This window comes from Vulpes vulpes, chromosome X, assembly GCF_048418805.1.
Source record: "Vulpes vulpes isolate BD-2025 chromosome X, VulVul3, whole genome shotgun sequence".
Classification (NCBI taxonomy): Eukaryota; Metazoa; Chordata; class Mammalia; order Carnivora; family Canidae; genus Vulpes; species Vulpes vulpes.
The window spans coordinates 42,765,807-42,790,708 of NC_132796.1; the positions used below are offsets into that span (position 1 = coordinate 42,765,807).

The following is a 24,902-nucleotide window of genomic DNA, read 5'->3' on the forward strand; positions in this document are numbered from 1 at the left end:
TCTTTTTTTTTGTCTAAATCTATTCAGTCCAGTTACAGGACCTATTCAGTCCTGCTTTCTGGAATGAATTTTGTCTAAACCTATTCAGTCCAGTTATAGGACCTATTCAGTCCTCCTTTCTGGAATGAATTGGGAAGCTGTCCATTTTCTTCGATTATCCTATCTTCCCAGATTCAATAGAACTTCTGTCAATACCAGAACTTCCATAATATCAACTGGGCCCTGGTACCATTTCTGAGGAGAAAACTTTGGCCATCTTTTTAACTTCTATATTGTTCTATTCTATTCAGGTTTTCTGTCACTCCTTAAGTCATTTTGGTAATTTATATTTTCCTAGAAAACCACCCATTTCACCTAGATTTTCACATTTATTGGTATAGAATTAAACAAAGCATCTTTTATGACTTTTTCATCTCTTCAAATTTTGTTTAAATCCCCTTCATGATACTTTATTTTATTTATGTCTTTCTTGCCTTTTCTCTGTCATATCTGTCAGAGGACAGTCTGTTTAGTTTACTGGTCTTTTCATAAACCAAACCACCTCTTAATTTATCAAATCTTTTGTTTTCGATTTCATTAATTTCCAGGTTTATCTATAGTAATTACTTTATTCTTCTTTCTTTTGGTTGTTCTTTTCCTAAATTCTTGAGTGGAATAATTAGTTCATTCTATTTAAACTGTCTTGTTCTCTAATAAAAGCATTTAAGACTATAAATTTTCCTCTGGGAATCTCCCATGGTTACATCCTGTAGGTTTTGATATATAGTATTCCTGATGACATTTATTCTAAATAGTCTATAATTGATATTTATCCCAAATAGTTTATAAATTCATTCTTACTTCCTTTTTCACTCAAGTAGTTTTTTCAACTCTCAAATGGGCCTAACCTTTTTGCTGTTGCTATTAATATTTAATGTTATTGCATTATGATTAGAAAATATAAAATGTGATTTCCAATTAACTTGGAAATAATGTTGCTCTCAAAGGTGTGGGTGATTTTTCCCTCTGCCTAAACACCCTTCTCTATCCTATCCAACTGGCAAACTCTTACTTATCCTTCAAAACAGCTCAAATATTCCATATTCTAGAACCGACCACTCCCACTTTTTGGGGTGGGTATCTAGGGAGGGATTTTTAAGGAAGGACAAACTACAAACAGAATCTGAATGTCCTCTCTGGTCTCCTACTTGGTCTCCCAGTCACTCTCCTCACAGGATCAGACATCCATCCACAATCACTCCAGGGGCTAGAGGGAGATGGGGGAGGGGGGTCTGGCAATGCTGTGGCAGATTTGTCCCAGGAGGGTGAAGGATGGGGGGAGGGTTGGGTCTAGCTCTTACCTGCTCTCTGCCAGCCTGCCTGAGGGGATAAGCTTCATGGAGTCAAGGACCTGAGTAGGACAGCAATACTGGTGTAGAGTATGAGACGCTGTGGACCTGAGAGACAGCAAAAGACAGAGAGAGAAAGAGAGACAGAGAGAGAGAGAGACAGAGAGAGAGAGAGAGAGAGAGAGACAAGGAGGGAGGGGAGAGGCAGGGTGAGGGAGCAGGGACAAGGAAATGAGAGTAAGTGAGGTAGGGGTAAGGAAAGACTGGGAGGAATGGGTGGTGGAGGATTGGGAATAGAAGAGGAGGGTTAGGAGGTGGGGAGGCAGGGAAGGAAGGAGAGAAGGGAAAGGGGGAAATAAGGAGGGAGGGAGGAAGAGAAGGAGGGAGGGAGGAAGAGAGGGAGGAAGGGAGGAAAGGAAGGAAGGAAGGAAGGAAGGAAGGAAGGAAGGAAGAAAAAAAGAAAAAAAACCACAAAGTCAAGAAAGAGAGGACGGCACTCGAACCACAAACAGAACACAATGACAACAGGGGGCAGCAGAGACAAAAGATCCAGTCTGGGCCTCCTGTGTTCCAGGTGACTCCGTGGGGACCTGAGCCACGGAGACACTGGGACACCACAGCAGGGAAGGGGGAAGGGAGCCCTCCTCACACCAGACACCACACGGGTAGGGAAGGGGGAGGGAAGGGGAATGAAAGAGAAAGGGCGAAGATGTATGGGGGGGGGGCTCCCCCTTATAGAAGGCCCCTGATGAGAAGGGAGGGAGGGAGAGAGGGAGAAGAGGCTCTGGGCCCAAAGCCGGGGAAGAACTCAGGCCAGGAGGGTGAAGGAAACACTGTGGGAGGAGTGGGAAAGGGACAGAGAGAAACTGAAAGGGACAAGGAAAGGGTGAGACAGAAAAGGAGGAAGACAGAGAAAGGGCAAGACAAAAGACACAGAGAGAAGACAGCAAGAGAGCACCAGAGGAGAGGAGAGGCGAGGGCGGAGGAGAGGTGACAAGGTCTCAGTGGTCTAGGTGACAAGGTGGGGGCTGAGTGGGTGGCTGGGGCCCAGTGAGCCAGAGGACACAGTGGTTCCCAGTAGGAATCTTTGCTTCCAAGGCCAGTGCTGTGCCTAGCACACGGCCCACACGCCACCCCCCAGTGCTGTGCCCCCACCCCTAGTGCAAGGGTCCAAAGGCCCCTGTGCCTCCTGTTTCCCACGATTAAAGTCCAGAGAATGGACAGGGGTGGGGGAAGGGGGACCAGGAGACAGTAGGGCAGTGAGGCTGAGGGCCTGGTCTACCCAGTGCCCTTCCAGATCAGCCAGCTCCTGTCCCCTCCACAGCCCTTGAAGGCAGGTTGCGGTCAGGGACTAGCTATTCCAAAGCCCAAGTAAAGACCAGGAAATGTGGCTGCAGGCCACGCCAGCTACCCAGGATCTCCCTTGTGATTTTGAGGATGCCCAAATCTTAGATCCTTATAAGGATCTTGGAATCTGAGACTGTTCTTGTCAGAGACTCTGAAATGATGTTGATGATGATGATCATCATCATCAGAACGACTGTTTCTCAAGTGCTATCTATGTGCTGGTCACCAGCCAGAGTTCTTGACCCATTATCTCATTAAACCTGAGAAGTAGAGACCCTTAGGCTTCAGGAATGTGAGTATCAGAGAATCTCAGTGGCTACGGGGAGCCCTGCAGTGCTGAGCCAGGCTAGCATGCCAAGGCAGCCACTAGTTACACCCCTCATAGGCCACAGACTGTGCTGCTGTTCAGGGCTCCAGAGTCCTTACAGCACTGGGCACCCAGATGCCCATGCTCACCCACTCTCACTAACTCCTTCCCCAAGCTAAAGGCCTCCTAAAGTTCAAGAGTGGAGCCAGGAACCAGGAAGCCAGGAGGCTGCTGAATCAGCAGCCCAAGGACCGAGTCCAGGCCAGCGCAGGGAAGGAGGGGGTCAGGCTGCAGGGTGGGGGGGGGGGCTATCTTCCTACCTGCTACTCCTCCTGGGGGCCTCCAAGGGTCTGGACCTGTCCTGAGGGCAGGCCCCCTGGCCGGGCGGTGCTTCCACTGTGTCACCACCCCCTCCTCCCTAGCTCTTCCCTAGAAGGAGGAACCAAGGAGGCGGGGCCAGACCAGCTGGGCGGTAGGCCAGACTGCAACTGGAAACTTTGCTCCTTCCCCTGCTCCCCCCGGAGGGCTGGGAACTTCAAGTAAGAGGAAGCAGTTTTGAGAACTCACAGTGACTCCTCTGGGCGAAACCCAGGCTAGGCTCCTGCATCTTTGCTAGAATCTCCCCAAGCACCCTGTCAAGTATGTGTCACTAAGCCCTATTCTCCTGAGGAGAAAACAAGATGGAGAGACATTAAGTAATTGGGCTCAGGTACTACAGCTGTCATTGTGCGAGGTGCTCCAGATCAAGTAATGTTCTATTCGACCACTTTGGGAAATCAAGATGAGGCCCTGGCCAATATTCCTGACCACAGCAATAAGCTCTCATTCTCTTTTGTGTTGTCTCCCAAGCTGGCTAAGAGAAATGTTCCCTGAGTAGAGAAGCACAAATCAGAAGAAACGCCATTCTCAATCAAGAGGCTCTTCTCCCAAGGAAAGTGCCCTGCCTGACTTGACAGATGGGGAAATTGAGGCCTCCAGAGGGGAAGAGTCTTGCTAATGTTCACACTGCCAGTCAGACTAGAATCCAGATGCCCTGACTCCCTACCTACCTGTCACAGTAATCTCTCTCTCTCCCTCCCTCTTCTATATGAGTGGAGCTGGAAAGAGTAGAGAATTTGGAGGATGTGAAGGATGGGAGATAGGGGGGTTCCTAAGAGTCCCACATATCCAGCTCAGAGAGCTCCTGTCCTTTCATGGCCCCAGAGCCCAGGCCCCTAGCTGTTCTGAGCAGAAGGCGGCCCTGGGAAGGGCCAGGGGGCCAGTGATCTAGAAAGAATAGGAACTGACAGGCAACAGGCCAGCCTTCCTGCCTTCCTGCCTCCCTGCTGGGGCAGCTGGTTCCTCTCAAAAAAAGCCAAAGCTGCTGAGAGAGATAGGCCCTTTAGACCACTGCAAAGTTGGCATCTATGGGCTTATCGTGGCCTCCTTTCCCTCTTCCCACCTTCTAAAGCCCCTGGTCCTTGGGGTGCTGCTTGGGGGGGCCTCAACTCCCGCTTCTTTTCTCTCTTCTTTCAGCTTTTCTAGCTCCTACGGCAGCTGTGTCTTGTGCCTTCATTGCTGCACCTCTGGCCCAGACCCGCCTCTTGGCCTGGTAGGAGCTGAGAGACAAAAATTCTAGTCCTGGCCTTAAGGAAGGCTGATACTGTGTGACCTGGGGTAGGCTCCTTCCCCTCTGTGGCGAGGCAGAGAGCTGGGTGCCTGGTGGATCAAGTGCAAGTCCCAGCTTCAGCACTTTCTAGCTGGATAACCCCTCTGAGGGTCAGTCTCCTTATTTATGAGAGAGGAGTAGCCATTTCTACCTCATGGATTCTTCTAAGGGTGCCATGAAACAAAAGTGCATATATGACAAAAAATCAGCTTGAGCCTGAAAGAATCTGACCCCTACCCCAGGAAGACAGGGGAGACCCACAGGAAGCCTGTTTGTTTCAGGGATGGGGAGAAGTCTCTGAGCCACTCTTGGAAATCAGATGTATCTGAGCATGTTGGGTAGACTCATGTGATGACCCAGTGGGCCAAAAGGAAGAAGGAATTGAGGGTGAGGAGCTTCACCCAGCCATAGGGCACCAGCAGGGCCTTCACTCACTTGTTCAATAAATCCTATGGACCAGGCACTGGGCCGGGACCTGATATGGCAGGGGCTGAGGGGAGCCAACATCCTGATCTCACAGAGCTTGTATCAGAGAGGAGAAGACATTCACCAACGAATGGAATTAAGCTGGACAAAAAGTGGAGGTAGCAGGAGAGGATGTTCCAGGCCGAGGAAACAACTCGACAAAAGGCCTGAGGTGGTATTTCCAGGAACTACAAGGAGGCCAACGCAGCTGAGTGGAAAAAGCAAAGGGGAGAGAGGCCAGGCTGGAGATGTAGGCAGGTGTCCAATCACACAGAGCCTTGGAGGCCACGATAAAGTTTCAGTATTTATACTAAGAGTAGTTTGGCAGCCTGTGGTTCATGGGTAGGCACTGGGGGGTGGGAGTGGGGGGAGTATCTCTGAAGTTCTTGAAGTCATATGGAAAATATTAATGAGTAACAGCATGTTTGGGGGTGGGGGGAGCATAGCTTCATCAGATCCTCAGATGGGTTTAAAATCCCCAAAGGGGGGATGCCTGGGTGACTCAGCAGTTGAGCATTTGCCTTCAGCTCTGGGTGTGATCCCAGGGTCCAGGATCTAGCCCCACATCAGGCTCCCCATGGGGAGCCTGCCTATGTCTCTGCCTCTCTCTCTCTGTCTTTAATGAATGAGTAAATAAAATCTTATTTTATTTATTTTATCCCCAAAGGGCAGGGGAGCTCCTTATATGATTCCATTCACTAAGTGCCAACCATAAGCTAGGGGCAGGCACCCTAGAACCTTCTCTGAGCTGGCACCTAACCCCCCACCCTCTGGTTAGTCTCAGCTTTCCCCCGACTCCCATCTTCAAGCAGTGCACCACCCAGACAGAAGTGCTTATATTCTTGGCCACACAGCTGTCCAAGCCTTCACTCTGCCTCTGTTCAAGAAGCCATTCCCCACCACCCCCCGGCCTCCCACTGCCACCTCTCCACCTTGCAAGCTCACCCTTGTTCTTCACAGGTCAGTGTATAGGTAAATAGGTAAATACCTGCTCTGCCCACAGGTTGTGCCCTTGGGGAACCTGCCCTGACCCCTTCCCTGTTTCCTTCTCACCCTGCACTTGTCTCAGCATCCTCTGTCCACATGCGGATGCTCCTTCTGGGCCAGGAGCCCTATGGGGATAGAGGCTGGGTCTTATTTATCCCAGTGTCCCCTGCAACCAGCACAGGGCATCTAGTCACACAGGTCAGTAAGTGGTGTTGATTGGTGGACAATCCACCTGGAGGTGGAGAGGCTGCAAGATGGGCTGGTGGACACTAGAGGGCACTGTGGCCACTGGGATCGTGGCCTGATGCTGCCCAGGCAAAAGGCGGTGTGTGTGTGTGTGTGTGTGTGTGTGTGTGTGTGTATACCAGGTGTCCGGGAAGCAGGGAAACTGCCCCAGGGGACTGCAGCTCCTTAGCTCTGAGCCTAATTGACCAGGGTCCCAGTTATAGCCTCCCAATTTACCTTCTGCTCTGTTTCCACGCCATTTCTCATGACAGCCCCATTCCTTTTGCAGAAAAGAGCTTCCATTCTTCCCAAATATAGGGGCCAACCGTGCCGCCACCATCATGGCATACATTTTCTGCTCTGCCCAAAACACCTCACCCCACCCCCACTCCTCACCCGGCTAACTTCTACTCATCCTCCAAGTCTCAGCTTAGATGGCAGCTTAGAGAAGCCTCCCTGGCCCTCAGGCTGGGTTGGGTATACTTCTGAGATGCTCCCGCCTTCCACTTCCTGGTAATTGTCTCCTTGTCTGTTTCCCTACTGGACAGTGGGCTTCCTCAGAGCAGGACTCTATTATTTGTATTTGTATCAACTGCATCTAATTTAGCACAGTGCCTAGAACACTGGAGGTACTCAATAAATCATCCTCGCATGAATGAGTGGATAGGTGGACAAATGGATGGATGGGTGAGTGGACAGGTGGGTGGATGGATGAATGGATGACTGGCAAGTCACTTTACTTCCCCGGGCTTCAGCTTCCCCAGCTGTATAGTATACACAATCACTCCTACTTGGTAGGGTGGCCAGGAGGCTTAGAGAGAACCTGTGCCAAATGCTCCCTAACAGTACCTGCACAGCAGACATTTTGTGAATTAAAGCAATTATTAATATTTGGAATAGTAATAAATAAATAAATAAATAAATAAATAAATAAATAAATAAATAAATAAGGAGGCAGAGGGGAGAAGTTGAAGGAGACTCTGCTCTGATCCTGGGATGATCTCTCCCACTCACATTTACCATTTACCTGTAGAAGACAGCTTTAATGATAATGAAAAAGCGACCATTCTTATTAAAAATAGCAACAGCACCTTCTCTGTGCCAGGCCAGAAACAGGAGGCCCCCGGGGAGGTGGTGGGCAGCCTCTAAGTCTCAGCCAGAGGATGCGAGGCCATGGCCAAAGTTAGAGCCGTGGGCATTGCCCCTGTGTCTGGAGAGTAGTCATTATGGGCACAGCTGGTTCCAAACTCTTTACTCATAGATGAAAACTTGTCTAAGAAGTCATTAATTCTCTCTGTAATTAATGTAAAAACTGCAAGGGTTTATATTAATGGAAAAGTAAGCTCAAGCATCAAGCGGATAATATTGATAATGTGTGCCTGTAATTATATATCGCAGATAACTATAAATTCAGTCACTGCACTAATAAAATGTGCAAATTCTCAAAGCAACCAAGAACTCAGTAACAGCTGTCCCATGAGTAGCACTGTGCCAGTTGTTCCAGAGCTATGACAATAACCATACCTGGATAGCAATGGTAATATTCACGGGTGCACATAAAAGCTGTTCTGGCATTAAAAGGGGGAATTATTTCGATAAAACAAGGTGTTCTGAGGCAAGGGCATAGAACTTGAAAGCATGGTGAGCAAATAATCAAAATCTTGATAGATGGGCAACCTTACAACCCTGGGCTCTGAGCAGACTGCCCCCACCCCGCCCACCAGGTGCCCAGGCTCTGATTTCACTTGTGGACTCATAAAAACTGCTCACCGTGGAAGTATCTGACCTCTCTATCCTTACCCACTTCTAGGAGAACTGACTCCCACCTACAGCCCCCCTTGCTGTCTTATGTTACCATAGGCTGGATAGAAATGCTGTAGTCCTATGGAATGGACCCGTAAGCTATAAGGTCACATAGCTTCCAGGGTTGGCAGCCACATCAAAAGGTGTGAAAGCAGAGGAGGCTTAGTCCAGAGGCGCGAGGCAGTGACAAAGAGATGATGGGGGACCAGTCAAGCCATGAGATACATAGACAAGACATGGGCCTGGAAGATGCAGGGCGGAGGGGGGTGGGGTGAGGGAAGAGAAAGAATCCTGGTCCTTGACTTCTTGGTCCTGCTTCCAATTGGTATGAGGCCTGGCTATATATATATATATATTTCATTTCTCAGATTCTGTGAGATGTAGCCTTAGCCTTACAATAGTTCTCCCCCTTTATTCTGGAGCAAGTTTGAGTGGGTTTCTGTTCCCTGCAATAAAATGTACCCAGACTAAGACAAGGGAAAATTGGGGATATAAGTGCAGGGCTTGCATAAGCAAGACTGCATAGAGAACATTATGTAGAGAGGGGTGAATGCAATTATACAGTGTTTGTATTTGCTCACTCAAATGCTCCCTCATTTTCTGCCACTTGCTACCACAGACACACATTATAGCCCCAACACTCACACACACTGACATTCAGTGGCACGCAGAAACAAAGGCGGTGATGCCTAGATTTGCTTCTCTGCAGACATCCAGACACACATGGATGCATGCCAGCACCCTGGTGCTCTTCACACCCTCATGGACATGAAACTGGGTGGCACACTGGAGGGCACCCGCATGCATGAGCACAGTGGCATTGCCCACAGGGCGTGGGGCAGGAGTCGAGGCTTGACTGGGCTCTGTGCAGCCTCCCTCCCCAGCTGCCAAGTGACTCATCCCCAGGGCTGCTAATTAAAGCCAGGACAGAGGGGACAGAGGCAAGGGGAGGGGAAGAGAGAGAAGGCAAGTTTATTTTGGTGCCAACCAGGCATGCAACCAGCTCAGGGGTCACCTGCTTCTTGGGGCTGGGCCAGGCAGAGGCTGGGGAGTGCAAACAGGAAGGGGAGGGAAGACCCTCTTACCCTTTCTTGTCCCTCGTGAGCTTCCTGAAATGGTGCCTCCTTTGGGAAAACTATCCAACTCCCCCGTGTTTCCCCCCACATCATCCTCCTCTATCCCACTGTCACTCCAGCTCTCCCACTCCAGACTCTTGTCCTTACAACTGGTTTCTCCTCTTTAGCACACTCCCATATAGGCTTGCCAGAGCTGGCTCGTTTGTGTTGGCACCTCGCTTTTGCCCTCCCACCCCCAACAGACCACCCAACACAGGTCCAGTACACAGGGAATGCTCTATGTGCTGCTGGAGAGTTGCTGTGGTGATGGCAACTCTGATGGTCTGAATCCCTATCCTTGTTCTACTACCAGGGAAATAATTTCAGCTAAGGTTAGTTTCCTTGCTGGTAAAATGACAAGAACATATACCCGATAGCGTTATTATGGAGATGAAATGAGAGAGTATAGGTAAAGTGCCCAGCATGGTGCCTGGCATGCAAAAGCTCTAGCTAACACTCTGTAAGTGCTGCTGCTGCAAACACCCGCCTCACCAGCCCTGGGGTAGCAGCAATCACACAGAGCCAAGTTCAAGCCTGGCTCCACCACACACTACCCAGGGAACCTCAGACAGGTCACAGAAGCTCACAGAGCAGTGACTTGTCTGTAAAATGGAGATTCATGATATGACCCCGTAGATTTTACTGTAAAGATCTGAGCCTGTCAGGCATCCTGTGTGGAGCCCCATCCTTAGAAGCTGCCAGATAGGGCAGCCCAGGTGGCTCAGTGGTTTAGCACCGCCTTCAGCCCAGGGCGTGATCCTGGAGACCAGGATCGGGATCAAGTCCCATGTCAGGCTCCCTGCATGGAGCCGGCTTCTCCCTCTGCCTGTGTCTCTGCCCCCCCCCTCTGTGTGTGTGTGTGTGTGTGTGTGTGTGTGTGTGTGTGTGTGTGTGTCTCATGAATAAATAAATAAAATATTTTAAAAAAGAAGAAGCTGCCAGATAAATGGCAGCAGTGAATATGGAGAGGCAGCAAGGAGGAGCTCTTGACCTGACGTTTGGGGGGCCAGAGCATCCCAGGAGGGAGGAAGCAGCCGGGGTGGGCTTAGGGCAGCCAGGCAAGGCTTCCCAGAATGAGCAGGACTGGGGTTGGGCCCCCCAAAGCCAGAAAGACTTCAGCTGACCTGAAAGTGACAAGGTGGCAGGCACAGGAAGTGGTGAGAACAGAGAGCTGGGCAGGACAGGAAACTAGGCTCTGCTGAACGGTAGGCAGCATGGGAGGGAAGACTTGGACACAGCTGGGTTGCCTCCTGGGACTGGCAGTGTCATCGACATGTGGACTGGGGAGCCTTGGAAGGTCTGTGAGGTCTCAGCCACCCCAGATTGCCAGGAGGTCAAAACAAAGAAGAATCTTAGAGGTGATCAAACCAAACTCCAGTTGGACATATGGGGGCACTGGGGCCCAGAGTGGGAGGCCTCCTCTGGGAACAGAGCCAGCAGTGGTTCCTCCTCCCACTTCTCCTCAGAAGGCAGCGGCTCCTGTTGCCATGGGGACCTCCTGGGCTCTGCGGGTGTCAGTGGCTCCCCCACCTCCTCCCTCCTTCCCTAGCAACAGGCCACCTCCGTGGCTCTCATCCTTGCATGCCTGGCAACCCCAGGCTGGTCCCCCAGGCCCCCTAGTTCCAGCCTGACCCTCCCAACCATGGCAGTGCCTCCAAACCTGAGATCCCTGGGTTTCTGGTGGCAGAGGTAGCAGTCCCTCCTGCCTCTCAGGCACATCTCCACATTTTTCAAGCTTGGCTATCCAGTGAAAGACAATGGATTGGGGGCGGCCGAAGGCTGAGGGCATTAGGATGTACTGAGCACTATTTTATGCTGGACACTGCTTTACTTTCATTTCTCTCATCTAACCCAGAGGAGTCCAAACTGTTGTCCCCACTCACGGATGAGGAAACCAATAATCTGAGAAGTTCAGTGACTGCAGAGAGCACACAGTGAGGAAGCAGGCTCTACTGACCAGGTAGCTTTGTGAATTTGAGCCATCCTCATGCCCTCTGTGGACCTTGGTTTCAAATGCCTATAGGCCCGACAGCTTCTCACAAATCCACAGGAAGTCCAGGCACCTTCCTCTGCCCACAGCCCTCGCACAACACCAGCTGTTCAGCTCTAATTAGACTCCACACTTTCTCTGGCACCCCATACTTAGAAGCCCTCAGGCCTCAGTGGTTTGCAATCTACCCACCCTGCTCCCTCCTTGCTGCTTGGCTGCCACAACAGCCAAGGCCTAGCCTCTCTCCTTGGTGTTTCTTCTATCCACCGTTCCCTTCTACACACACACACAAACACACACACACACACACACACACAGTTTATTAGATGAGGACACTTGGAGCTCCAAGGGATGAGCAGATTTGTCCAAAGTCGCATAACGAGAAAGTGACCTAGCCATAAATGGCGTCCTGTGCCCCAACCCAGATGCTGCCTTTGCTATGCGGCAGAGCCCAGTCTCTCTCCTCTGGCCTTCCCTGGCTCCTGTTGAGGACAGAAGGTCTCTGACCCAGCCCCGATCCATGTTCTGAACTTTAGCAATAGCTCTTTTCCTGCCCTGATCCGTTGGAGCCCAACAGAATGCACCCACTCTCATCCCATCCTCACTTCTGATGCATGCTGGTTCCACTTCCAGGGATGTGGACCCTGCCCCCATGCCCTCACTGCCTTGTAAAGTCTGCATGACAGTCTTCCACAGCCTGGATCAGATTATGCCTTCTCCACAAAGATCTCCCTAACCCCTAACTGAAGTGAGCTCAAACATTTATGTGTGTGGTCCGGTCCGGGAGCACCTTCACACGTCTCCACCCAGTCCTGGTTCCAAGTTTGTCTTCCCACCCCATTTGCTAGCTCTTGCCCCACAAGTGCTATGTGTTAGGACCCTTCCACAGCCCAAGTGTGACCCTTGCTTCTCAATTGCTGAGTCCTCAAGACACCCTCCCCCCACGGCCTCCTGGACTGTGGAACTGGGACAGGTGTTGGGAAGTATGGCTCAGTAAAATCAATGCTGGCTCTGCAACCAGACAGCACAAGGCATGAGTCAGAGTGACGCTGCCCTGACCTATTGATGTTCTTTCCTTGGGCAAGGGCTGACCCTCTGGGGTACCTCATTGTCCTCATCCATAAATCTGGGATCCCAACCCACATCTAACAGGGCCATTGTGAGCATTAAATAAGATCATGCTCAGAGTTCTTAATATGTGAGGAGCAAAGGATAACTACTATTATTACTAATATTAGATGATGAGGAGGACGATTATTATTATCTGCCAGGCTGTCAAGAGCTCCCACAGTGGCAACGTGGGAAGGGCTCTGGGCTTGGTGCCAGGCAGACCTTGGTTTGAATTCCAGCCCAGCCATCTATTAGCTGTGTGGCTGTAGGCAAAACCCATAACTAGCCCAAGCTTCAATTTCTTTAACTGTAAAACAGTGATGATAAGGCCAGCTCGGGCTCCACCTACAGTGTTGCTGGGAGGATCAAACAAAAGAAAGTCCCTGACAACTTTTATAAGTTGTAAAGGCCTAGTGTATGCCATCGTGACTTATGATTATGATCATCAGTAAACACCCTGAGCTGCATGTCCCAGGAACTCTCCTGCTGGGGAGAGCTGGGAGCTAGAGATGCCTTTGATCAGGTTCCTCGACAAGCAGCAGGGATATCAGGGGGGAGGCCTGGGAACCTGTGCTCAGAGCCATGTTAAGTTGCCTCTCTCCAAACCCGTAGTGGGACAGTGGGATCCATATCCTTTGCTAGACTAGTAGTGCCTTCCTAAATGCTAGGACAGGCTGTGCCCATGCTGTCCTCCTTGGCTGCGTGCTGGGACTAATTGCATCTTGTCATGTACTCCTTGCCTAGACGCTGGGCCTGACTGCACCTAACACAGTCCCCTGCTCTCCTGCTGGCCACAGCCTATACCCCAGACCCGGGGCATCAGTGTGATCTTCCCACAGCTCCTGCCTGGGATACTAGAACATGCTGTGTCTCACTATGTGCTTCTGGCTATATGCTGGGATCCTCTGCCTCGCTTCCCACATCCACTGCCCAATGGCAGGACCTGGGCGGCTGCATATGGTTGGACAAGCTGTGCTCTGCACAAGGGTTCATGGCCAAGAGGCCACAAACAGCGGGGGGGGGGGGGGGGGGGGGGGGAGGCGGGCTGAAATGCAACCTGTGCTCTGCTCACTGAGCTGGGAACCCCGGTGAGAGGCCGCAGTAGCCCTGGAGAAAGGGAACATGCCTTCAACTGGTCCACTCAGTGGATCCCACCCTTCACAAAGGCACTGTGTGTGCTCATTAAGAACTGTGTAGTCCTGGCTGGAATTCAGTGTACCCATCCCATGCCTCTGTTGCCTGGGCCCATCTTATCTTATCTCAGAGGCCCACTGCATTGCCCCTGATCTGGATGCTAACACTTAATGGGCCCTATCCTGAGTACCCCATCATTCCCCCATAGACCCTATCCTTGATACTTGTGACTTCGTGAAGCTTCTGATGGGTTAAGGCCTGGGAAATGCACAACTAGCCCTTGTCTTTACCCCAGTTTTATTCCCATCTCTTCGAGTGGCAGATTGATCACACCACGAAAACTTACTGAAGCTTGTAATTTTTTACCAAGCATGGAAAAAAAAGTGCACTTGTCACCATAATGTATGTTTCTAATGTGTAGAATGTGTCATGTCAAAAGTCCACCCAGATCTCACTACCAGAGCTAGCTAGTGCAGTTCAGGGTGGAGCACCAATGCCAGACCAAAGAAGCCCTGCTTCTCTCATGCCCTCTTCTCCAGAAAGGAGAAGGTGGAGAAGGATCCAGGTCCAGAGCTGACCTCTCTGCAGGTCAGCTTTCCCATTTGAGCAGCAATCATGAGTCTTTCTGGGGTTCAGCCCAGCCCAGAGTAGCCAGGGTCAGAAAGACTGAGGAACAGTTTTCAGCCTCCTTCCACGCCTGCTACACTCACCTTAGCCCTCCCACTCTGCTCCATACCCACTCCTAGTACCAATGGGACAAAACCCCTGGGGTCGACCCCCCCCACCGGCCCCTGCCCACAGATCCCCAAGTAACAAACCAAAGGGCCCACCCCAGTCCCTGTCCCATCTCCCCACTGCTACTACAGAAAGAGGGTACTGACCTGACTGTCCTGGAATTCTCACCATCAGATCTGAAAGGGAAGCAGAAAAAAAAAAACCCCAATGATCAGTACACGCTCTCTGTTCTTCTCCTGGTGCCCTATGCAATGGCCTTGTGGCCTAACACATGCCATGAAAAGGAAGGGGAGGGTATTTCATGCAGAGGAGAGCCAATGGGAAAGTTGTTGGGACCGGGAGGAAGATAGTATGGTGGGGGTGGACTGAACCAGGGGAGGAGTGGGTGTGGGTGAGGTTGGAGAGGTTCCTGGAACCAACCATGAGGGCTCTGGTGGGTCAGAGTGAGAAGTGAGGCCCAAATCGAAGTGGCTAAGAGGCAGCCCACAGCTGTGGGCCAAGGCAGAGCCCCCCACTTTAAACGCAGAGAGACCTAGCCCTGGATATTAGTTCTGCCACAGACCAGCCCTGTGACCCAGGCAAGCCATTTCCCCTCTCAGGACCTAAGCCTCAGTCTCCCTCTCCCCACCTGGAACATAAGGCCAATCTGGGCAGGACTGTTGGGATGATTAAGCCCTCTGGAACCCAGCAGACAAATGCCAGGTATTATTAACAACATAGAAAAGGCTTTGCCAATTGCCTAGTTCAACCTGCTTATTTTCTAGATGAAGGGAATGAAGCTGAGGGGGTAAGTGAGTCAGCTGCTGGGCTCCTTTCTACTACGCTGGCCTGCCTTCTTCATCGTGAGGCCCTCTCAGAGGTGAAAGAAGGGCAGAGAGGAGAGAGTGGGGTGCAGGACAGCTCTGAGGGAGCTGAGGGAATGAGTGAAATCTGCAGCACACCCCTCTGGCTGCTTCTCCTGGGGAGGGGGTGTGGTGAGGGGCAGGGAGGACTGGGATCGTGGCACTGGGGTCTCCAGGGTGGGAAAGGGGAGACAGGACCCAGGAACTTGGAAGAATTGGCAAAGTGTGGGAAGCAGCCTTTCTCATCTCCTTTGTCTTCTTCCTCCTCCTTTAGAGTCCCCCCACCCCTCCCCACACTCCCCACCCGCCACCCCCCCCAGCCCCACCCCCGCCACATTTTCCCTGCAGAGAAGAGAGAGATAACACATCACAGGCTCTGTCCTCAGGTAAGAGAACCAAGACTCAAGATCAGTGAGAGGAGCATTATCTCTGCTGCATGCAAAATGAGACAGGGGTGCATGGGGAGAGGAGGTGGACCTCAGAAGAGAGTATTTGCTATAAGAGTGAATGGGATCCCTGGGTGGCGCATCGGTTTAGCGCCTGCCTTTGGCCCAGGGCGGGATCCTGGAGAGCGATCCTGGAGAACCGGGATCAAATCCCACATCGGGCTCCCGTTGCATGGAGCCTGCTTCTCCCTCTGCCTGTGTCTCTGCCTCTCTCTCTCTCTCTCTCTCTCTGTGACTATCATAAATTAAAAAAAAAAAAGAGTGAATGGAGCCTGGTGGCATGAGTACTGGGTGTTATTGAACTCCAATAAAAAACAAACAAACAAACAAAAAGAGTGAATGGAGCCCTCACAGAGAGGTAGGGCAGGCACGCATCAGGGCACCGGAGCTCTAACAGAGCACTCCCAGTTCTGCTACTTACTAGCCACATGATCCTGGGGAAGGCACTCCCCTATGCCAAGCCTTGGCTTTCTCACTTGGAAAATGGGGGTGAGGGGAGGATCCCTCCCCTCATCAGGTGGCTATGAGGCTTGGCCTAGCACACTTTCTGCCTGGCACATGGCACGTGTGTTCAGCCAAGGACAGTGGCACTAACCTTTAGCCTTCACGGCCCCCTAAAGGGACAGAGGACTAGGGCCACAGAGCACGTTTTCACATTTATTAAAACCTTCCATCTCACTCCGAATCAGCAAGATTGCTTCTAAGGCCTGGCTCAATTAGTCACAGGTACCAGGTCAGAGGGGTCTGACTTCAATGATCCCCCAACTGCCAACAGAATCAAGGCCAAGCCCCTCAGCCTCTCTCCCTAACACTAAGCCTCTGCTCCAGGCAGGCACCCCACCCCTGAGCCCCGGCACACACTAAATAGGTCTACTGTATACCAAACCCAGACCTGGAAATATGAACCTTCCAAGAGCTCATGGACTGGCCCCCTACCCCAATCTGCTTTAGAGCATAAGCAACATATATAATCATCCCCATCATCATGTGAATAATCGCTGAGCACCTGCTATGTACCAGGCACCATGTTGGGCTCTTTCCCTACGTTATCTACTTTGATCCTGCAATGTGAAAACTGTTCATCCAATTTCTAGATGATTAAACTGAGACTCAGAGAGGTTGAAATGATTTGCCACACATCATACAAGTAGGGGAGCTTGGCATAAAGCCCAAAGCTTGTGCTCTTATCACCATACTCCACTGTACCAGTGGCTTGATGCTGAGCACATGCACACCATTAAGGTGAGATCCCTTGTCCTATTTCCCTGATGCCAAGACAGACTCTTCCTCTCTAGGGCTCTTTCTTCTGAGGGGTTATCACACATGTACTTCTGCTCCAAAAGCATTTCTATGTGATGTGTTACAGTCCTCAAGGTGGCACTTCAGGGGAGTGAAAGAGCTCCAAGCCATGATGCAGATGTATTAACCAGTTCTCCTCACCGTGGACTAATTCTTACCAGTTTGAGAGTGTTTGGCATCATGCAACATTCAAGGTAGGGGTGCTTCCCACCTCGGAGGTTTCCGGCTCCTTACACATTTAGTATGTTATGAATTACATGTAGATAACAGTGACCATTAATGCTATTCTTTCCTATACCTCCCTGGGGCTAATGACCTGCCTAATGGTCAGTCTACCTCTTACTCCACCAAGCTGAGCCACTATTCTTTGAAAGATAGCACACACTTGGATAAGTCACTTCTGGCTAGACCTTGGTTCCTCATCTATAAACAATGGGGCTGTGTTAAGTTGAGTTCCCAACAACCTTCAGGCTCTGAAATTTTTTGTTCCTTCGGAATGCCAAAGTTTCTCTTTTGTATCAATTTGGTTCAGCTGTCTATTACATAGAGACCCAAAGACCCAGGGGACAAGGCCTCCCTTTATCAATCCATGTCAGGAGAAGAAATCAATCTGTCTTGCTACTCCCACAGCCTTCTCCTGATGACAGGCCACTTAAGATTCCAGGGTTCTCAAAAGGTTTAACAGGGCCAGTTCCTATCCTCAGGAGTGGTCCTCAATAAATAGTAATTCATCAAAGCCTATGAGTACAGTGACCATATTTTCTGAACCCAAAACTTGGCCATGTAATCGGACCGAGGATTTTTTTAAAGCAATCTCTACATCCAACATGGGGCTCGAACTCACAACCCCGAGATCAAGAGTCTCATGCTCTTCCAACCAAGCCAGCCAGGCACCCTTGACCAAGGATTCTGACACTGCTGCTTCCAGGTATAAGAAGCAGTCTGGCAGATGAGACAATAAATGGCAAAATATGGAAAGTTCCTGAACCTTTGGGGGACCTATTGGGATAACAGGGCAGAATAACTGAAAAGAATGTAAGCCCTTGAGATGCCACATTGGGGTTTCTGCCCTTGCCTCCTGACTGGTTCCCTGCCTCTGGTTTAGGTCTTCCCAGCCATCCATAAACAGCACCTCTGGAAACAATAAGATGCCTCACCCCAAGAACCTGGAATTAGATAAACAAGACTGTCCTCTGAGAGCTAAACTAACAAACATAAAATATATCAGAAATGAGAAATGCAAAGTTACCTGAAAGAGACAGACTGGTCCTCAAGTCAGGATGTGAGTTGAGTAACATGTCTAAAAACTCGTGTGTCCAAGAGAAAGGAGGTTGGATACTGATGGAGGTAGATTTTTTTTTAAGGAAGCCTGAAGGACAACCATGAACAGGGCTTCTTCCAGCAGTGCCCTGAGGACAAGGAGGTGGGTATCCTAGCCCAGGTATCACACAGGTCTCTCCAAAAACTGACAATCGGCCTTAGGGCAGCCAGGCACCTTCTCTCCTAGACATCGCCTGATCTAACTGCAAGTCTCTTCATTGGAGAACTCCCTTCTCACTGCTAAAGGAACATCTCTAAAGTACATATCAGTTGATGTGGTTCTCTTGCTTTAAGCATCAGTAACTCCTCCCAGTGACCTCCCTGCCTGTCTTGCCCAAACTCTCCAAGGCTCTCCACCTCACCCTGCCCTCCCATCTCTTTTTCACGCATCTGGTATTGGCTACCTGGAACACTCCCTGCCCCTCTTTAGGTCTTTTAAATTATTTTTTTAAGATCTTTATTTATTTGAGAGAGAGAGAGAGAGAGAGAGAGAGAACACACAGCAGGGGGGAGGAGTAGAGGGAGAAGCAGACTTCCCGCTGAGCAGGGAGCCCCGATGCAGGACTCCATCCCAGGACCCCAGGATCATGACCTGAGCCAAAGGCAGACGCCTAACCAACTGAGCCCTCCAGGTGCCCTTTTAAAATTATTTTTAATTGTATTAAAGTGATATGTGAAACAGCTGAAAAAGTCAAACTGTCAAAGGATCTTAGAATGAAACTCCTTATCAGTGTTATTTTTTTCTCAGTTCACTTTCAGATTTCTAAAGTATATGTTCACATTGCTAATCTGCTTGTGAAACTTCTTTTGTGTGTCCTTTTACATTTTTTTTTGCCAAAGTAATACATGTATGTAGATTTTCAAGTCACGCAGGACTGTGAGGATTGTAAAAAACAGATTCTCCACTCTACCCCCTTCCCACCCCCAACCCCCACTCTCTGAGACAAACCCACTTCAACTCTTTTAACTGCTTGTTCAGGTATTTACCTCATCATTTCTAAAGAACCTGTGCATACACCTACCTCAATACCCAGTACTGGTAGCTGACATTACTATGACTGCATCAATGCTAATAATGGATAAATCATATCATATGCTATAACTACATTTCCTTTCCCATACTGCTTTTCCTTTTCCCTGGGGTTGATGGTGGTGATGACTTTGCTTGCTTAGTTTTCTTCAGAACAATGATCAGTTCTCCCCAAACTCTGTCAGAAGCGCATTTCTTCTCTCAACATGTTTTGACACATCAGGCAATCCCTCAGATTTTCTTCTTTTTCCCTTCAAGACATTGTCCCTACTGCAATTCAGGCTGGGCGCTCTCTACACCCACCTAAGGTTGCACTAAGATCTTGTCCCTGCCCCATCACTCTGGGATTCCTTTCACCTTTCATCTGTTTCCTAGATCCCTTGGACTTTTTTCTGACTTTATGTCTACATTTTGCTGGAGCACATTCTCCAGCACTCTGAGCAAAAAGGCCTAGGACATAAAATCTTCAGACCGCATCTATGAAAAATGTATTCATTAGGTCTTCAGCCTTGATTGATAATTCTTTTTTTTAAGATTTTATTTATTTATTCATAGAGACACGGATAGAGAATGAGAGGCAGAGACACAGGCAGAGGGAGAAGCGGGCTCCATGCAGAGAGCCCAACGTGGGACTGGATCCAGGGTCTCCAGGATCATGCCCTGGGCTGCAGGCGGCCCTAAACCGCTGCGCCACCAGGGCTGCCCCTTGATTGATAATTCAACTGAGTATAGACTTCCAGGTTGGAAATTATGTTTGCTCAGAATTTTTAGAACACTGCTACATTTATTGTCTCCTAGCTTCCAGTGCTGCTGTTGAGAAATCCAATGCCATTCTTTTTCTTGATTTTTTGTGTATGATATGTTTTTGTTTTCTGGAACCCCTAAGGATCTTCTCTTTATCACTGGTATTCTGGAATTCCACAGGCATACCTTGGTGTGGGTCTTTTTATCATTTATTTTGCTGGTTACTCAGTGGGATTTTTATTCCTTCAGTTCTGGGACATGTTCTTGTATTTTGGCTTTGATTACTTCTTTCGTGCTGCTTCCGCCACTCTCTATTTCTGGAATTCCTGTGGTTGGATGTTGGAGTTCCTCAACTGATCCTCCAATTTTCTCATCTTTTCTCTTCTGTTGTCTATTTCTTCATCTTGTTATTTTGCTTTCCTAGGATGTTTTCTCTCCTTTTATTTTCTAATCCTTCCTGCTGAAATCTTTATTTTGACCCTATCTTTAATTTCCCAAGGTTCTTCTCCTCCCTCCTGACATCTGTTCCTTCCAAGTTCCTTTCTTTACTGTTTGTTTGCTTGCTTTTTTGGTCACTCTATAGGTTGATATCTTCTTCAAAAAGCCTTGTACTATCTGATCATATCTAGCTACCTAAGGCTTGCCAGTGGGATGTGTGTGTGTGTGTGTGTGTGTGTGTTAAATGTCAGTTGTACCAATGCTTAATTTACATAAAATCAAATATACCAATTTTAAGGGTCCTTGGCTGGTGATCCTTGGCGATTGGTTTCCCTAACACTAACAAGCAGATGGGAAGCTCTGTATATAGATGAGGGTTGCCAGGTGGTAGGCTTCACTACAGTTGCTGGGCTGAAGCCTGTTCTTTTGTTGGAAGACTCCCATTTGTCATTTTTTGCAGGCCTTTCTCTAGAGCCTTTCAGTTTCCTCAAAGAAGACTACTTTGCTCTCTTGTATGCTCCTGACTTTGGTGTCCTAGAAGTAGGAAAGTGGGAGGAGGTTGGGGTCCCACTGTTTTAGGATGCAGAAACCTTTGCTTATAACCCTATTCCATCCCACCCTTTATTGTGCCTGGTATCCCCAAGCCCAGGGCCTCTTAACTTCAATTTCTCCAAAAAAATCAACCCCCATCTGCAGAGATGGGGTTGGGGGTGGAGGAGGCCCCTCACTAGATGGGGCCAGGGAGGGGACAAGAGGGTCTGTTAACAGACTTTTAAAATTCTCCCTGTTTTCAATTCCATACCTCACCCTGCCTTCTGTGGTTCATAGTGCCTCTGAATTCTCATATTTCAGTTGGATTTGGGGAAGCAGCAGAGATAAATAAGTTAATTCAACTCATTATGTTTAACAGGAAGTTCCCCCCCCCTTTTTTTTATTGCAGCCAACTCCTAATCATTTTCCATGACTCATTTAGGCAAGACCTCCTCCAGAAAGCTTATCTTAATGTTTCTAGGCTAGATGAGGAGGCCCTCCTCTGTTCTCCTGTAGTAACCTTTTCTTGCTTCCATCACAGCCCTGATCAAACTGTTCTGAAAGTGTCCATTACTGTGCCTGACTCTCCCTGCAGAGGGGGAGCCCCTGGCAGTCTGGGGCTGTGACTTAGTCACACCTGTACCCCTATATCTCAGGGTCTGGCTCACAGAGGTATGGAGCCATTATGTGGTGATGTAATGAATGAACAAATGAATTACTACCAGAATGTGTCAGACCCAGCCACGGGGAACATCTAGAAAGGGAAATAAGCTGAGGACAGTTGTTCCTCTACAAGGCCAGTTCCCCAAATGCTGTAAGTTTTAGAGCTGTATGTGCAAGGATGCCCACTGCAGCCTGATTTAAAACTGTGGAAAAAATGGGCCCAGCTTCTGTGCCCTACATTCGGAGGATGGTTAAGTACATTATGGTATATCAGTTGCCGTTAAAAATAATGCTCGTGGAGAATATGCAATTACGTGGGGGAAACGCTCAAGTGAAAAGAAGCAAGAAAAAAATCGTATGTGCTATATCATTTCAACTACATGAAAAGAATAAAAAAGAACAAGGGAAATACACCAAATGCTCGCAGTGGCTGCCTTTGTGTGCTGTAATTACAGGTAATGTTTTTCGCCTCTACTTTTCTGAGTTTTTTCTTCATTTTCTAATGCAAGGATGCATTAAATGTCTAATTTTTTAAAAGCTCCTAAGAAATGAAGGTAAATGTCCTGCAAGTGCTATGGAGAAAATACTGTGACGGGGGACCTAAGAGTCTGGGCAGGTCCAGCCGTGCTTGCTGGGAAGGGTCTGTTCTTTACTGCTCAGAGGCCTTGAAGACTCAGGCCCATGGATACCACCCATCCCCTCACTGCAAAAGCAGGACCTAGCTCGGGAAGCCAAAGAAGGGGGATTTTGGGGTCTAGCTTATTACAAATCACAATACCATTGGCCATGCTGGGAAACAGAGGGCCCTAAATTGGACCCCAAACTTTAGATGCCTCTCTCCATGAGGTAAAGGGTCTGTGGGGCCATGGGAATACAGCCATCAGGATCTTTGGCCCTCTGTCTTCTAGGCTGCACTCCTGGTACCCAGAACCCCAGAGTCCCCTGCCTGTACCTCTTGAGCTTATTTGCAAGAATTGTGTGGTCTTATCATCCAGGTCCATCTGCTAGGCCCAACAGGTGACCAAGGGGAAGTTGTATGGGGCAGGGCTTTGATGTGTATGTACTCCATGAATATGGAGTAGCCATATTCATCCCAAGGTTCTATAAGAACCATAGGTAGGAAGAGAAGCAGGGAGGGCCAAAAGCCTCAACTGGTACCTTGCCTGGGCCCTGAAAAAGTAGAGGCAGGCAAGTCCATAGGTCCTTAGGCCTCAGGGTTTATAGAAAGGCCTAACACTAAGAGGAAGACAGATCTAGGTTCAAATCCACTTATTTGCTGTGCAATCACAAATGAGTCCATTCCTTTCCCTGAACCTCAGTTTCTCCAACTATAAAACAGGTATAATAATTTCCACTTCAGAGAGTTGTGGTGAGGCTTGCTGGGGACAGAACAGCCTAGTGGTTACAAGCACAGGCTTTGGGTCAGACAGGCCTAGACCTCAATTGCAGCTCTGCCCCTCTTAACTATGTGAATTATATCTGTAAGGTTCAGTTTGCTCATCAATGTAATGTAAATAGCAATAGCATTAACCCAACAGAGCTTCTGGAAGGATTATAGTCATAAATAATGTGCAAAATATTGGAAAATGCTTCAGTGAGGAAAGGCTGCTTAATAATAATTGTGCAAATAGGGATCCCTGGGTGGTGCAGCGGTTTAGCGCCTGCCTTTGGCCCAGGGCGCGATCCTGGAGACCCGGGATCGAATCCCACGTCGGGCTCCCGGTGCATGGAGCCTGCTTCTCCCTCTGCCTATGTCTCTGCCTCTCTCTCTCTCTCTCTCTCTCTGACTATCATAAATTAAAAAAAATAATTGTGCAAATACTGACTATGGTGGAGTCAACGGGGCCTTCTCTACTCCCCATACTCCTGTCCAGCTTGATTTTTCACCATAGCACTTAACACTATAGGACAGATTCTGCATCCTCTTGTTTCTTTTCTGCCCCTGCCTGCCCACCCCCAGATATCCACACACTAGAATATCAGCTTCACAAGGCAGAGATTTTGTCTGCTTTGTTCAGTGTTGCCATGTACCTGGAACAGTGCGACATACAGAGAAGATGTTCTTCTACAGTTCAGTAGCTATCTGCTCCTTAGGAGTAAAAAGATGTTCTTGGCTAATAAAATAGCCAGAATATGGGTATGGGAGCACAAAGAAGTCCACTTTGTTTAGGGAACATGACACAGTTCAATACAACTTGAATACTGGTCAGGAAAGGAAGAGCATGGCTAGAAAGATGAATGGAGCCCTGGCCTTTCCAAAAGGAGCATTCAAGAGCTTTCCTAGACCAAAAGTGATATAAAGACTTACTTGCAATGGCCAAGGAATGGAAAAGCCCTGAGGAAAAGGCAAAAGACGCCTCCTAAGTTCAAGAGCCACCTAAATCGTGACAATGTGAAAAGTGACTGTAAAAACCTCTTGAAAGAGGGCAGCCCTGGTGGCCCAGCAGTTTAGCGCCGTCTTCAGCCCAGGTTGTAATCCTGGAGACCCAGGATCGAGTCCCACGTCAGGCTCCCTGCATGGAGCCTGCTTCTTCCTCTGCCTGTGTCTTTACCTGCCTTTCTCTCTCTCTCTCTCTCTCTCTCTCTCTCTCTCTTTCTCTCTCTCTGTCATGAATAAATAAATAAAATCTATGCTGAGTGAAATAAGTCAATCGGAAAAGGACAAACATTATATGGTCTCATTCATTTGGGGAATATAAAAATTAGTGAAAGGGAATAAAGGGAAAGGAGAGAAAATGAGTGAAAATATCAGTGAGGGTGACAAAACATGAGAGATACCTAACTCTGGGAAATGAACAAGGGGTAGTGGAAAGGGAGGTGGGCGGGGGGTTGGGGTGACTGGGTGATGGGCACTGAGGGGGGCACTTGGCGGATGAGCACTGGATGTTATGCTAAATGTTGGTAAATTGAACTCGAATAAAATTTTTTTTTTAAATCTTAAAAAAAAACAACAACAACTCTTGAAAGATAATTCAGGAGGAGAAGACTCCTGCCACAGGGACCCATCTGAGCCAAGAATCGGACCTAGAAATGACACATAGGTGGTTAGAGAAGTCAGGAAGATTTGATGATTGGTGACATGCAAGAAAATCTTATAAAGGTTAATAAGAGAGAACCACTAGATGAGTCACTGGACAAATCAAAAAGCTTGTTGGATAATGAAACCACTTTCAGCAATCAAAGGCCAAGATGGTGGCAGAGATGTAAAACGAAGGCCATGATAATTTCGGTTGCTGATTATCCTTTTGTTGGTGATCACTCTTCCTATGGTCCTTGATGAGCACTATTTGTGGAGTAAGTTCTAGGATGCTGAGGATGATGATGAAGACGGCTGCATACTTCAAAGGAAATATTTGGCTATCACTTTTCAATTTCTTTTCTCAGGAAATAGGCAG

At 48.8% G+C, this 24,902-nt stretch overlaps 1 protein-coding gene across 9 annotated transcripts in view; it reads right to left on the minus strand.

Moving 5' to 3' along the window:
* The window catches only part of IQSEC2 (IQ motif and Sec7 domain ArfGEF 2), a 78,794-nt gene that overhangs the window by 38,560 nt on the left and 15,332 nt on the right, over nucleotides 1–24,902 (minus strand). For 2 of the 9 annotated variants that reach the window (XM_072744413.1, XM_025988662.2), the window contains exons 2-3: nucleotides 14,341–14,370; nucleotides 1,341–1,436 (exon numbers count right to left, since the gene is read on the minus strand). The exons of 1 other annotated variant lie outside the window; for it this stretch is intronic. In XM_072744413.1, the coding sequence (XP_072600514.1) occupies nucleotides 1,341–1,436; nucleotides 14,341–14,370 (126 nt within the window). Of the gene's footprint in view, nucleotides 1–1,340; nucleotides 1,592–3,302; nucleotides 3,419–14,340; nucleotides 14,371–24,902 lie in introns of those variants that run through there. 6 more of the 9 variants (XM_072744414.1, XM_072744410.1, XM_072744417.1 and 3 more) reach the window with 5 other exon arrangements.